This window comes from Lontra canadensis, unplaced genomic scaffold (genome assembly GCF_010015895.1).
Source record: "Lontra canadensis isolate GAN:19392208 unplaced genomic scaffold, GSC_riverotter_1.0 scaffold2, whole genome shotgun sequence".
Taxonomy (NCBI): domain Eukaryota; kingdom Metazoa; phylum Chordata; class Mammalia; order Carnivora; family Mustelidae; genus Lontra; species Lontra canadensis.
The window spans coordinates 3,807,838-3,822,298 of NW_022630996.1; the positions used below are offsets into that span (position 1 = coordinate 3,807,838).

Consider the following 14,461-nt stretch of genomic DNA (forward strand, 5'->3'; position numbering starts at 1 on the left):
AGGACTCCAACAAAAAAACAAAATAAAACAAAACAAAACACCACTAGAACTGATGAATGAACTTGGTAAAGTCACAGGGTACAAAACCAAGGTACAGAAGTCTGTTACATTCATATACACCAGTTATGAAGCAGCAGAAAATGGAATTAAGAAAACAATCTCATTTACAATTGTACCAAAAATAGTAAAATATCCAGGAATAAACTTAGCCAAAAAGGTAGAAGATGTGTACTCTGAAAACTGTAAAACATTAACGAAAGAAGCTGAAGATGACACAAAGAAATGGAAAGACACTCCATGCTCAAAGACTGGGGGAACAAATATTGTTAAAATGCACGTGTTACCCAAAGCGATCCACACATTAATGCAATCCCTATCAAAATGCCAGTAGCGTTTTTCACAGTAAAATTTGTCAAAGACAAATACCGTATGATTTCACTTGTAAGTGAAATTTAAGAAACAAAGGAGCAAAGAGAAAAGAGAAAGAGAGAGACAGACAGACAGACAGACAAACTACAGGGAACACCCTGAGGCTTACACCCCTTCCCTCTGGGGAACATTCCAGGAATGGGGGGTTAAGGGGCACACTTGTGGTGAGCGCTGGGTGTTGTACAGAAGTGCTGAGTCACTCTGGCATACACCTGCAACTCATACAACACTGTACGTTAACTATACTGGAGTTAAAATCAAAATCCTAGTCGGGGGCGCCTGGGTGGCTCACTGGGTTAAGCCTCTGCTTTGGGCTCAGGTCATGATCCCAGGGTCCTGGGACTCAGAGTCCTGGGATCAAGCCCCGCATCGGGCTCTCTGCTCAGCAGGGAGCCTGCTTCCTCCTCTCTCTCTATCTGCCTCTCTGCCTACTTGTGATCTCTGTCAAATTAATAAAATCTTAAAAAAAAACGAAAATCATAGTCAAATGTAAAAAGAGTTGTAATGGTAACAAAGAGAACATACTAGGAGGCAGGTGTTAAGCAGTGTGGCCAAGGGGCCCTCAGTGAGGGAGCACATTCAAGCCAAGATCCGAGGAGGAATGAGCCACATTGAGAAGGAAGGCCGCAGTTTCCAAGGGCAGGAACAGCCCAGGTAAGACCCCGGAACAGGACTGAATAAATTCAAGGCGCTGGAAGGACCAGCCTGAGATTCGGTTGGGTCTGCCAGAGCCAACCCTGCAGGGCTCTCATGAGAAGTCTGCTGCCCCTCTCAGGCCCGTGGACAGTTCTTCCAACATATCGACAGAAGATGACACGGGGCTTACTGTACATTTGCAGACTATTGCGCAAGCCTGGTGGAATGGATGCTGGCCCAGCAGGAGGGGAAACGAGACCAGGCTAGGGAGCTGTCACTTAGGGACAGGCGGGGGCAGATCAGGACCTGGCCCACGGTGGTGAGGATCTGGAGATGAACCGTGGAGGTCAATCTGACAGTTTATACATCGGCTGGGAGGGAGGCAGGGAAGTCAGGGCGATTCCAACAGGGCGGGTGGTATGAAAATAAAGAGGACTGGGGGTGTCACAAGTTCTGGGGTGGAATCGGGAGTGTAGTTTGAGAAGTCTGAGAGGCATCCCGTGCGGCCCTGGCTCATGAGCCCAAAACCACAGAGAAGCCAACAAATCGGGCCTTGGAGCAGCATCTCTAAGAGGTCAGATAAGAAATTAGATCCCCGGACTCAAGATGTATGGAACAAGGTCTAGTTCATCTCTATTTCTAAATACGGCCTTTCCCATCTCTATTGGCTCTTTCTCCCTCTCCCTGGACCTGCTCTGGCAGCCTGCCTAAAGTCCAGGCAACCTGATGCACACACTCCCTTGCACCAAGTTAAGAGCCTACACGGCACCCCGCTGGGAAGGTAGAGATGGTCAGAAGCCTTCTGCAAACGAGACTGGTCGAGCAGCCCGTCTGGTTCTACTGCGCCCTTATCTTTCCAACAAACTGAATGACAGGTTTTGCAGGCCTAATTATTTCTCGGGTAATCAATCTCATCTCTTATCATTTCACTTCCCTACCTCACTATATGCTGGTCTAGTATTTCTCCATTCCCCCTTCCATGCGAAGGAAGCCTCTCCCAGCTTCTAACCCACACAAGTAGTGATCTTGCCCTTGATTGATAGGAAGCACAGGGAGGCCTTTAAAGCAAGGGCAGGTCACCTGCAATCCCAATGCCTTTGAATTTCACCTTCATGTTAGCAGACCTAAACATTTGGAGCCCTCAAAGGGCCAAGGAGCCTGCTGACTACGACAGGACCTCACTTTTCACATCACTGACCAGATCTATAGGGAACCTAGGTCATGGGGGACAGGAAGGCTTCAAAGCCCAGGAGGGCATGAGTCTGTGTCCCGAAAGGATCAGTAGAACTGTAAGGACCACCACACTCTGGCTAGAAGACCACACTCTCTTCCTACACACTAAAGTCTCCTGGAAGAGCACTTTTTCCTGGGAGCCACTGACCCAGACCTGAACACCAGAAAAATCTGTCAAGCCACCAGCAGAGGTGGAGAATACCAAAGGAGGAAAAGGACACCAAAGGAGGAAAACACCGTGTTCAGGGACTCTTACTTTCATAAAAGCTGCCTTGCTCGCCTGTCAGGTTTATGACCTCAGAATCCCCGATTCCTCCTTGATGGTCAACACCTTAACCCAACACTTGCCACCCTGGCTGCCTATTTCTGCACAATGAGCAACTTAGCAGCTCCTCCAATAATTTAGAGAACTGAATTTGTGATCAGAACTCCAGGATTAACAATAAAAATATTTTTTGGAGATAACTGTGTATTCACATAGGCTTGGGACCATACAAGCTATGGACCAGAGAGATCAGTCTCTAACTGGAAGAGATTAAAGAAGAAGAAGAAGAAGAATTCTGTAAGAGAAAAAATTAGAAGCTTTATTTCGAATTTGCTTTTTAGTTTTGAAAAATGTAAGACTTTAAGTTTTTGGGTTTTTTTTCCCCCAACAGAGGCAGAATGAATTGCAGTAACATGTAATAAATGCTGAAGCCTGAAACATTATGGAACTGTGTGACTGAGGGAAGAAAAAGTTTCAAAATTCTGTATGGAGAATTAGAATCCTGGAGAACATACGTAAAACACAATAATGGCAAACATGCTATGAGGAACTATACAAACAGTTAATAACTGATGTTGTTGTTTGACAGGAAATTGTTTTTCCTTTTCTAATCCTTTAGTATTTATCAATATTTTCCTAGTAAATTTGCATTTCTATTATTAACAGAGACATTGCTATTGTTTTACTTTTTAAATTTTTTAAAAATTCATTTTAAGTAGAGGTACTTGGGTGGCTGAGTCAGAGTGTGGAGCCTACTTAAAAAATACATAAGACAAGATTTTATTTTAAGTAGGTTCCATGCCCAGTGGGGGCTTGGATTCATGACCCTGAGATCAAGAGTCCCAGGCTCCAGGGACTGAGCCAGCCAGGCGTCCCTACTGTTTTACTTTTTAAAACAAGTTAGACATAAATTCCTCCACTTTCCTCTCCACAGCCCTGTTAAAGAAATAGATATAACTTAAATCTAAATGTTTTAAAATTGCTGTCAACAACAGGTTAGTAGTGCTACTATACACAAATGTTATTTCTGTGAACTTAACGTAACTAAGTCCAGGAGAACTGAATTTGTGATCAGAACTCCAGGATTAACAATAAAAATATTTTTTGGAGATAACTGTGTATTCACATACAGTCGCAAGAAATGATACAGAGATTTCAAGCACGTGTCACCCATTGCCCCCCAATGGCAGCCTTATACGTGGCTATAAGACACGATCATGCCAGGAGACAGACATCGGTGCTAGACCCGGACCTTGCTCAAATGTCCCCAGTTTTATACGCACTCGCCTGTGCGTGTATATGGCTATACCCAGTTCTAGGAAATTGTATTTCAGCTGTAGATTCACGGGACTGTCACTGGCCAAGCTTCAGAACATTCCCATCACTGTGGCTCCTTGAAGAGCCAGGGCATGCACGGCTCACTGTCCCTCTCCTGCTTCCTAACTCCTGCCAGTGCTGTGTCACTTCTGATCAGTGGACAATTATGGATCCCCCACGTGCAAATCACCGTGCCGAGCACTGAAGGGTCGTGACAGAAATATACATTGTGCCAAGCACGGAGGGACTGGGACAGAAATAGAAATAAAATAAGGTGTGGAGTCTGGTGGTTAAGAGGACAGGTAGGAACCAGACAAACTGGGTTCAAATGTTGGGTGTGTCGCTTACTGGCGGTGTGACCTTGGCAAAGTACCCAAGCTCTACACCACAGTTTCTTCCATAAAATGTGGCTAATAATAGTCCCTCCTACTGTTATTAGGAGGATTCAGTGAGGTGAGTATTTGTAAAGCGAGTAGAAAGTGCCCGGCACGGAGAGATGTATGTTAACACTCAAAAACTCCCACTCCAGCAGAGGACATAGAAAACTCCCACCAGGTCAGCCTGTGTTGCTGCGGGGAAGTTGGGTGCAAACCCAGTGCCATGGGAGGACGTGGGAGGGAGCTGCTCAGTTCAACTGTGGAAAGCCGAGGTAGGGTTCACAGAAAAGAGAATATTTGGGTTGGGCTTTGAAGGATGAGTAAGACTTTGACAGAAATAAAAGGGAAGGGACGGCGTTTCGTGCCCATAAAACAACAGCTGTGGCCCTGAGGGAGGAGAAGGCAAAGCCATTCTGAGAGAGGACGAGGTTTGAATGAGAGCCTAGGAGGAGACTGGAGGGGTGGGAGGGGAAGGGGCTTCCGACGAAGTCTGGGGGAACGTTGGGGCCAGGTTCTGGGGCGTCCTGAATGCCACACAGTCATTACCACTAGCACAGAGCAGAAATCGCTCCAGTCCTCCAGAGTGCCGGGAGGAGACAACCAGAGCAGATGGAAAAGCACTTCCTAAATCACAAAACACAGCAATGGGGCTTATTATTACAACAATCGCAGCAGCAACGCCATGTCTTAAGCATGGGCCACTCTTCTTGGTGGAAGCGCGAAATCTTGAGTGTTTGGGACGTAGGGATTAGAGGTTATTTGAGGCTAACTCACGCCAGAACCTATGTTCTCCCTGCCAGGGCAGAACCCCCATCCCCACCCCCACCAGCCAGGTGTTCTCAATGCCCCGGATCTGCAACCTCCAACAATCCTCTGCTGGGATTTCCAAAGGAAGCCACGGGGCACCATCAGCTTGGCCGTCACAGGACCACAGTGTTTATCTGATCATCTGGCCCTTTGTCCTCTTCAGGCTCAGCTGCCCTCCCGTCTTGGACAGGTGCCTCTTCTCCCCTGGTTGTTTTGGGGTCCTCACACCGCCCTATGTGCTGTGATCTGTTCTCTCCCTGCCCAAGGCCTGTTCAGATTTCTGTCTTTCCCAACCGTATTCTTGACTCTCTGGTCCCAGCCCTTCCAGTGACCTGTTGCCGCCTCTGCCTGGGTGTGGCAGGTAGGACGAGAACAAATTACCCTGCTTCAGCTTTGACATTTTTCTCAACCAGCCACCTTCTGGTTGTTTTTCTCACCGTAAAAAAAGAAGGACAAAGAATGCTTATTCTACCTGCCTAACCTAATGGTCTGGACGGTTCCACACAGACTGAGAACACACCTGACGACGCTGCTTCGTAGAACCGAAGTGTTTCTTTTTGTCTGTTATTCTCCTATCCATGAGCAGAAAAAGATGTTGGAATAAGGGATTCTTCTTTTTTTTTTATTAAAAGATTTTATTTATTTGACAAAGATCACAAGTAGGCAGAGAGAGGGGGAAGTAGGCTCCCCGCTGAGCAGAGTGCCGGATGCGGGACTCGATCCCAGGACCCTGAGATCATGACCTGAGCCGAAGGCAGAGGCTTGACCCACTGAGCCACCCCGGCACCCCAGAATAAGGGATTCTGGGTTAAGAGGGTGGTTGTAGTGGTTTGTAATTTAACTTTGAAAATGAAGAACCCCTCCAAAATAAAAATAAACCTTCCCTCTAAGAAAGGTTGAGCAGAGGAACTGGTCTGAACATCACCAAGATGAAATCTAACCAAACCAGACTTAGAAATGATTATTTCCAAGTATCCTAAAACAACACGTTCTTGCCCTCCCTGTAAGGAGTGGTCTTCCTCCCCTGCCTCCTGCGCTGGCAGCTGATCTGTGAGGGAGGACTTGTAACAGCCTGTATCATCAGCACAACCCCTTCCCAAGGAAATACCTCAAGATGTTCTTCTAAGCCTTAAGAGGCCAAATTCACTTACAGCAATGAAATCAAATTTTCATGTAAATAGACAAACAGTATGTCATTTAGAGAAAAAAGAGAAAAGCCACACAATGGCAAGCCAAGAATAACAACAAAGAAAACTTAGATTTTTCTAATGTCATAGTCCAAGCCTAACAAATTCAACTCTTTATGTGTTTAGAAAAATGCCCACATTTTCAATTTCCTAAAACGCAGAGCAAATGCTTTTATACAGTTAGACCTTGAAACTTGTTTAAGGGTGGTATTTGCTCTGTGATTTGAGTCTTGGCTTTTCTGACCTTCTCCCTGGCAGAGGGCAACCAGTGAGAGGAAATACAACATAAATGATAGAGAAGAATGAATTATTCTTAATTTAATGCAGTATTATCTATTAATAAATTAAGTGTGCTGGCTTCTCACTGCTGCAGACAGCTTAGTAGAGGTCAAAAGGTCATTTTTCCCCCCTCTCATCCCCAGGATGGTTTTAACTGACTTTGTTTCTGAAAGGCCTAGGAGTGTCTCCAACTCGAACATGAATAAAAATCACCTGAGGGGCTTGTTAAGATGATTATTTTTGAGTCCTTCTCTAGCGCTACCAATTTAAATTTCTGGGAATGGGGCCTGGGAGCCACATTTTACACAAATTCCCTAAGAAATTTTGATCTAGGGGAAAGATAGGAAAACTCTTTGAGAAACAGTAAGTCGAAAAGAATAAAACTGGAGTACTTTGGGCAGGGGAAGCAGGCAAGCTGAGGCAGAGAAAGGCGCCAGGATTTGGAAGGCTCCTGCCCCCTTAGGGAGCTCCGTCTTTATCTCCTGGGCAGGCAGGGACCACTGCAGGGTTTTAAGCAGGGTTGGGTCAAGGTCAGTTTTGCATTTAACTTGCCTCATTCTCTAACCTTCAGCTCACAGCTCCTGGGTCATCCTCGCCTCTCCTGTTCCCTCAGTCCTAGGCCAGAAGACGTTCCTGCTCCTCTGGGCTCCTATGAGCCGGTGCAGACTCCTACCTCACCACTGACCACCCTGTATTGACACAGTCCCTTTACCTACAGAATTGTTCTAGTCCCCTTTATACCAGTGAGCTCCTGCAGGCAAGGAATCCGACTTGTGCACAGGGCCTGGCATACAGCAGGTGTCCTATAAATGTTTCATCAAGCCGATTATTGTGTTCCGTTTACAACCATATCACCATCTGAGGGTCCTGGTAGAGAACAACCTCACCCCCGCCCCATGCCCTGCTCACAAGGCCCCTAATGTTTCATTTCTAGCTGAGAAACTGGGCCCTATTTTATTTTTTTTTAAATTTTACTTATCTATTTGACAGAGATCACAAGTAGGCAGGGGTGGGGGGAGCAGGCTCCCTGCTGAGCAGAGAGCCCAACGCAGGGCTCAATCCCAGAACCCTAAGATCACGACCTGAGCCGAAGGCAGAGGCTTAACCCACTGAGCCACCCAGGCGCTCGGAAACTGGGCCCTATTTCTAAACCTCTCATTTATCAGGGGATATTACTCTTAGAGGGGTTGACTGAAACATCAGATTCCTAAAGTTCTCATCTTATTGTCATGAAGTTAACTGGTTTGTATTTTTATGTTTCAAAAAGAACTAAAGCCCTGGCAGCTCTCCCAGGTCCTCAAAGGAAAGGAGGCACAGGAAGACTGACAAAAGCCATGATTGCAGCAGGCAAGCACGTGCTGACCAGACTCTTTTAAGTTTTAAAAGCAAAACACCTGGATTCTGTTCCGGACACACACACACACACACACACACACACACGCGCGCGCGCCCACCCCGCCCCCCATGCCCAGGTTCCAGCACCTGTTTCAATCTCTAGCTGAGCTTTCCACTCCGGGTCGGATACAGACCTAAGCAGTCCGCCATGAGAATTTTAAATTCTGTAAAACTTTGTTTCAAGGCAAGAACGTGCTATGAACTAGGAATGATAGGCCTCAGCCATGTGAGAGCTCCCTCAGGAGGCTCCCTGGCATTCTCAGAGAATCAAAATGGGACATCAAGTGTGTGTGTGGGGCGGGGGGGACGACCAGGAACCCTGGGCCCACGACGGCTCCTGGAGGGGTACCCGCGGCCTGGAGGGCCGGTGCGCCCCGCTCCTTCCCACGCGTGCCGCCTGCGCACTCTGGCCTCGTGCGGCTTACCTGGCTGCCCGGCTCCTGCAGCCTCCTCCTCGTCCCCAGGCCAGCTCCGCGCTCTCAGAACCTTCGGTCAGGAGGCGTCTTGGGGGCGCGTTCATCTTGAGGCCTGGGGAAGCCTTCGCGAGCCCAGCGTGTGGGGCTCCCGTGATGAGTGGCCCCAGAGTGGCCTTCCCTCGGCCAGCACGGAGAGGCCGGTCCCCGGGGCGCCGCGGGGCCCGGGGCTGTCGGCAGCCCTCGGAGACCAGGCGGCCTTGCCGGGGGAGCTGCGGCCGAGGGGAGGGGAGAGGAAGGGAGGGGCGGCGGGCCGCACACCTGGGCCGCCCTCGGGGCCGGTGGGGGCGGGGCGGCTGCCAGGCCCGCGCGGCCCTGCAGCTGCCCCACGCGCCTCCCGCCCGGGTGGGCCTCGCCCTGGCGGCGCGGTGAGGGGCGCGGGCTCGGGCTCCCCAGGGCCCGGGAGGCCCCTGCACACCTGCCCGCCGGCGAGGCTTCATTAGGCCGCGCCAGGGCAGCCCGGCGGGTCTCGGCGGCGCGAGTCCGGGCCATGGAACCCACCCAGGAGGCCTGCCCAGAACCGCGGGGTGAGCGTGGGGCGGCTTCTGGCCACACGGCCCGAGTTGGCTGGCTTCGGGGTTAGGGTGGGCTGAGGGGCTGCGGGTGCTGGGCGGTGCGAGGGAGGCCCACCAGCGCGCGCCCTCCGTCCTTGCGGCTCCCATCCCTGCGCACGCCGAGCCCTCGGACCCGTCTTGTCTGCGTTCCGGCCCCTGCGCCCTTTCCTCTCAAGGCCGAGCGCTCTAACACGTCGCATGCATTGAGCACGTACTATGTGCCAGTTAGTTTCTCTAAGCTACAAGCTCGCCTAAAATGCTGGAAACCCAATGTGCCCCCCACTCTCCTTCCTTATACCACCAGCCAGCCTGTCCTTGTCCCTTCTCTTAAGCAGTAAAGCCCCTACCTGCGGCAGAATAAGATGCAGTCTTAGAAGCAGCAGCCTCTCGGTCTCTCTCCCAGGACGCTCTCAGCCTCACCATTTGTCCCTTAGAAATGTCTGAACAGATTCCTGTCCCTTGACTCACATTCCTGGGGGAGGTCTGGGGGGAAGAACCCAGGCAGCTCCCAGAAAGTAAGTACCCCCCAGATTAGGACTGCTCTCCCACGGTCTGTGTATGCGAGCTCAGGCCCCCTCATGGGTGCCTATGTTTGTTCACATCTTTCAAAGCAGAGGATTAGCTCATTCGATCTTTGCAACAGCCGAGAGAGAACGGTAAGCCTAGAATTACTGCCCTCCTTGGCGAGTGGACGCACGAAAGCTGGAGGCCAAACAGGACAGAGCAGGAAGCAGCACATCCTCGAAGTCCAGGCTCTTCCTTCTCCCTGCTGCTAAGCTCTGTGGGTGCTGTTCCCCACAGGTCAGGACGGTGGAGGCGAGCCCCCGGCTGCTGCGCCAGAGGAGGAGCTGCTGCAGAGGCCAGCCCCCCACAGCCGGAATGCCCCAAGTGAGGAACTGCCCCCCTCCCACCCGGCCGCTGGGGAGAAGCTGCCATCAGAGGCCCCTGGAGAACCAGCTGGGGCAGATACGGGGAGAGTGAGCTGGTCATCTGGCTCCGGGACTCTCCACAAAGACACAGTTATGGACTCACCGAGACGTGGGCCTCCCGGGGAAGGTGGTTCCTTCCCAGTGAGAGAGGCAAAGCCAGGGAAGAGGTCCTACTCTCCAGCCTCCAGTAAGCAGAAAACGCTCAGTGTTGGGGGTTTGGCCTCCGCCTCATCTCCCAGCGTCATTAACTCCACCCGTGCCACGCACAACCTAGTGCCTTGCGGGTCAGGCCCGGGGCCCTGCCATCTGGCCAACCTCCTCAGCACATTGGCTCAGAACAGACAAAACACAGATCAGAAGAGGACCCCAGAAGTGACCTGCCAAGTTCGGAAAAAGACTCGGACCCTATACCGCTCAGGTAAGTCCGTGAAGGTGAGAGGCCCTCAATGGGCTGCTTCATCAGAAAGTGAAATTGGGACCAGGCTAGAAGGAGCCAGAAAGTAAACACCTCACAGTTCCTTGCCACAAAGCCCAGGAGAGAGAGAAGGCACCAGCCTAATGGGGAACTTAGTTGCAAGGCCCTGGGAAGACCCTTGGGTTAGGAACAGTGGTCTCGTCAGGAAGTCATCTGTCTTTCTCATCAGCTGCCACATCACTGTCCTCATGCACGTGTCTTCTTCTTCCAGACCAGCTGGAGGAGCTAGAAAGGATCTTCCAAGAAGACCACTATCCAGATGGCGATAAGCGCCGGGAGATTGCCCAGACGGTGGGGGTTACCCCCCAACGCATCATGGTAATGGGGGTTGGCCAACGGGTCTCCAGGTGGAGGAGAAACGACCAACTGGAACTCTTGGGGAGCATAGCAAGTGCTCAGCAGCTCCCTTTAGAGGCTGAGGTTAGGTCTATAAATCTGGCTGTGTTTCTGCGCATTTCCATGTTGGTACCGCCTCAGATTAGAAGAGGAAAATACTTCAGAGCTATGTAGGTGAACCTTTTCCTAAAACCACTGTCACAGAGAAAGTCAGTGAGTGTAGAGTGACCTCCTAAAGTCATGCAACACTCAGAGCCTGAATCTTGGTCTCTTCCAAGTTTCTGGAACTCTACAAGGGTCTCTGCCCTACAGGTGTGGTTCCAGAATCGCCGGGCGAAGTGGCGAAAAGTGGAGAAGCTGAACGGAAAGGAGAACAAGGGCAGTCCTGTGGGCCCTCCCCTTACCCCTGCCGGCAGTCAGTGCAGGTAGAATTTCTCCTCTTCCTAAATCTCTTCCTCATAGGTAGGAAGTGGGCTCTGAGCTGGGCTCCTGGGGTCTAGAGGGAGAGAGTGTTGGAAAGTTGGCCATGAAGCTGGAGTTCTTGGCTGATATTTAGAGACACTTTGGATGGAGGGGGTCGGGAAGTTGCCAGTGTCTTGCAGGAAGGCAGTGTTTGGGACTCTGGTGTCCCTTTCCCTGCACTGAAGCCCTGGTCTAAATCTAGGGACACTAGGACTACAGTCTTCACTCTGCCTGCCTCCAGCACTGCAGCCGAGCTGCCACCTACCATGCCCCTGGCCCCAGAGCCTGGTACCTTCTCTCAGGAGCCCACTCTGGATACTCTCACAGGTAAGCTGACCACCTTCTGAGAGTTATATGGGGGGGAAGTGGCGGCTGGAAAGACAGAGTTCTTTCTAGATAGATGGGGAAGTGGGCCAGTGCTCTCTAGGGTTTTGGTCCAGTGGGGCCTAGTCAAGGGGACCTAGGCATGGCACACTTTTAACCATCCATAATTCCAAATCTGCGTCCCCACTCTCTTACCCTTGTAACCTCTCTTTGGCTTTGGTTCCTAGAGCCCCCCATGCTGCTGACCTCTGACCAGACTTTGGCCCCAGCCCAACAGAGTGAGAACACGCAAAGGGCAGCCGTGACCCCACCACTCTTTAGCCCCCCCCCTGTCCGAAGAGTCAACCTTCCTTTTCCCCTGGGCCCTGTCCCTACCCCCCAAATGATGCCTTTGCTTCTGGATACTCCTGGCAGTGACAACAGCCACAAAGATGGCTCCTGCGGATCCTGGGGGACAAGGTATGGAGACTGATGGGGGTGGTCCCTGAGTTATCTTGGGCAGGTATAGAAGGAGAAAAGATATCTTCGTGGGGATGGTTAGCTGAGAGGAGGAGTCCTAATTGTGATGAGGATTAAAAGCATAAGGTGGGAAAGATCTAGACTCTCACAGCAAGGAGGTATGAGAAGCCAGGAACTGGAAGAGAAAGCAAAGGAAGTGGCAAGTCTGGGGTCGTGGACATGCGGAGGGACTCAACTACTGTGTGGCCACAGTGAGGAAGCTACTACCCCTGAGCCTCTCAAAATACTTCTTTGTCCCCCCCAGTGTCACGCCACCATCCCTCTGTTCATACTTGGAGGAGCTGGAGCCCCAGGAGTACCAGCAGAGCCCCCCACCAGGACCGCCCCTGTTCCCCCAGGCCCCGCAGCCCCAGCTTTACCAGCAGCCTCAACCCCAGTACTCCTACCTGCACTCCTTCCCCTTCCCCACGCCCTCCTCCCTGATCCCTCCGTTGCCGGATGACTCCCTCTTCACGTCGCCTTATGGCCCCAATGCGGGTCCCTCTCAGGGTTACTTCCTGGGCCCCCCGCCAGGGCCGATGGTGCTGCAGCCCCCTGCGGGGAACGTGGGTGAGTTGGGGCTGGAAGAGAAGGGCCCCTCGTGACTGCGGGAGGTGAGAAGGGACAGGGAGCCTCGCTGGCCGAGGGCGGGCTGAGGCAGGGCGAGGCGGTGAGCGAATCCCCTTTCCGCGCATCTGCTTGGCTTTATGGAGCTTTCGTCTGGGGAGCTGCACGGTGAGAGCCCTGGCGTTGGGAAACCTGAAGCCTGAGGTCCAGCGCGGCCATTCCCAGCTCTGCCCAGTCTCCGTTTCTGGCCTGAAATGGGAATTGTGTTCCTCTAATGGGAATCGTGTTCCTCTTTCGGGGAGGGACTTGCTGAGGGTGAGAAACAGTAGGAGGGAAACAGGACGTGAGGGGAAGGTACAGAATAAGTGGCAGCGGATGAGCATCCGGACAGCCCCCCCCCCCACCTCTGGAATCCGGACGCAGCAATCGTAGTGAGAACCAGTTCCCGTAGAAGGGGAGGAGAGAGATGTGCAGTCCATTCCCGGCCTCCCGGCCGTCTGCATGTTGGGGGGGGGGCGCCCGCCTGCCCCACAGGCCACTCTGTGTCCACGTTACCAAACCGCAGAACCTGGAGTCAGGAGCGAGCCAGTCCCGTGGGGGCTCCCGGTGTCAGCACCTCGTCTACACTGGCGCGGGGCTCCTACGCTGCGTTCCGGTGGGAGAGGGAGGGGAGTCTGTCCCAGAGGATGTTGAAGGGCGGTGGGTGCCCGTCATCCTGTCTGACCTTTCTGCACTCCGACCCCGCAGGTACAGTCCCTTGGAATGACCCTTGCTTGCCAGACCTGCCTTTCCCTGGTCCCTTCTGTCCGCAAGCCTTGGGGCACCCGCCGGGAGGCGAGGGCTTCCTCCCGGATCTGCCCCCGGCGCCCTGCGCTCCGGCCGGGAGCCGGCGGCCTTCTCCAGGTGGCGCCCCGCTGCCGGAGGCGGCCGGACCAGGACCGGCGTCCTTCCTTGACAAGACCCGAGAGGAGCCGCCTGCCACCTCCGGGGAGGAGCCCCTAGCACTGCAGGAGGTCGGAGATGAAGACAAGGACAGCTGCGGCCCCTAGTCGTGGGGCCAAGGAGGGGGAGTGGGAGGGGGGTAGGGTGCCACGGAGGAGCCGGCCGCGTCGGGAAGGACTGTGGACTCTGTCGACGGTGGAAGTCGGACATCCCCCCTCTCTGGGCCCACCTAGCTGGCCCTGACTTGAGAAGGGTGAAGGCTGGCCCCACCCTCTCTTCCACACCCCTGTGCGGCAGCCTCGAGCCCAAGGAGGGTGCGCGTGACTTCCGAACACTGTGTACGTTGACGTGCCTTTCCTTGCCGGACGAATGAGCCGGTGTCTGTTGTGGCCAGTAAACTGGTTTACTCTTGGGTTCCCCTCAGTGATTATGTGTCTCCCCGCTCACTGATTAAAAGCTGCATTTCTTTCACCGCCTTCCCCTCAGCTGACCGGTTGGTTGCTGGATGCCATCCGAGCTGTCCAGGCCAGGTCTCCTTTGGGCATGATCCCGTGGAACCTGCCATCTTCCCTGGGCCCATCTCTCCTGCTGGAGGAGAAATTGGGCGTCTTGGGCCTTGTTTTCAGTCCTGACATTAAATCATGCTCTAGTCCCAAACTCGGGACTGAACCTGAGCAAATCTGAGCCCGGACTTCTCTCCAAAATTTGGGCTTTACAGGAATAGGATTACAGGAGACAGTCAAGGATATTTTAGGTCAAGTCTCTAGCATTGCGAATCGTAACTTATTTTTCCAAAGCTCTTTTTTAGGGAGAGACCTAGGAATGAGGGGTGGGAGCACCAAGGAGAGGATGTTCCTACCTGTTTGTGTAGCACCCACATCTAATGGCCCTGCAGTGCCCAAATCACTAGGTACTGAGGGCTTTCGATTCAAGCCATATCGCTGTGTTTGGTGAGGGTGAGTATGTGTACCCTTCT

General features: G+C 52.5%; 1 protein-coding gene across 1 annotated transcript; it reads left to right on the forward strand.

Moving 5' to 3' along the window:
- The first annotated feature begins 9,222 nt into the window (after positions 1-9,222).
- On the forward strand, positions 9,223-13,592 carry NOBOX (NOBOX oogenesis homeobox). The gene is made up of 8 exons (XM_032866201.1): positions 9,223-9,286; positions 9,754-10,299; positions 10,568-10,794; positions 11,005-11,117; positions 11,396-11,481; positions 11,706-11,937; positions 12,242-12,546; positions 13,291-13,592. The coding sequence occupies exons 1-8, from the start codon at positions 9,223-9,225 to the stop codon at positions 13,590-13,592; spliced, it is 1,875 nt and encodes a 624-aa protein (XP_032722092.1).
- The last annotated feature ends 869 nt before the right edge of the window (positions 13,593-14,461 follow it).

What these genes read in the sequence shown, in the direction of transcription:
- NOBOX (XM_032866201.1), top strand. Translation starts at nt 9,223, where the DNA reads ATGTGCCCCCCACTCTCCTTCCTTATACCACCAGCCAGCCTGTCCTTG. An exon ending in CTTGTCCCTTCTCTTAAGCA is followed by an intron (nt 9,287 to 9,753) that starts GTAAAGCCCCTA and finishes TGTTCCCCACAG; the next exon opens with GTCAGGACGGTGGAGGCGAG. An exon ending in TCGGACCCTATACCGCTCAG is followed by an intron (nt 10,300 to 10,567) that starts GTAAGTCCGTGA and finishes TTCTTCTTCCAG; the next exon opens with ACCAGCTGGAGGAGCTAGAA.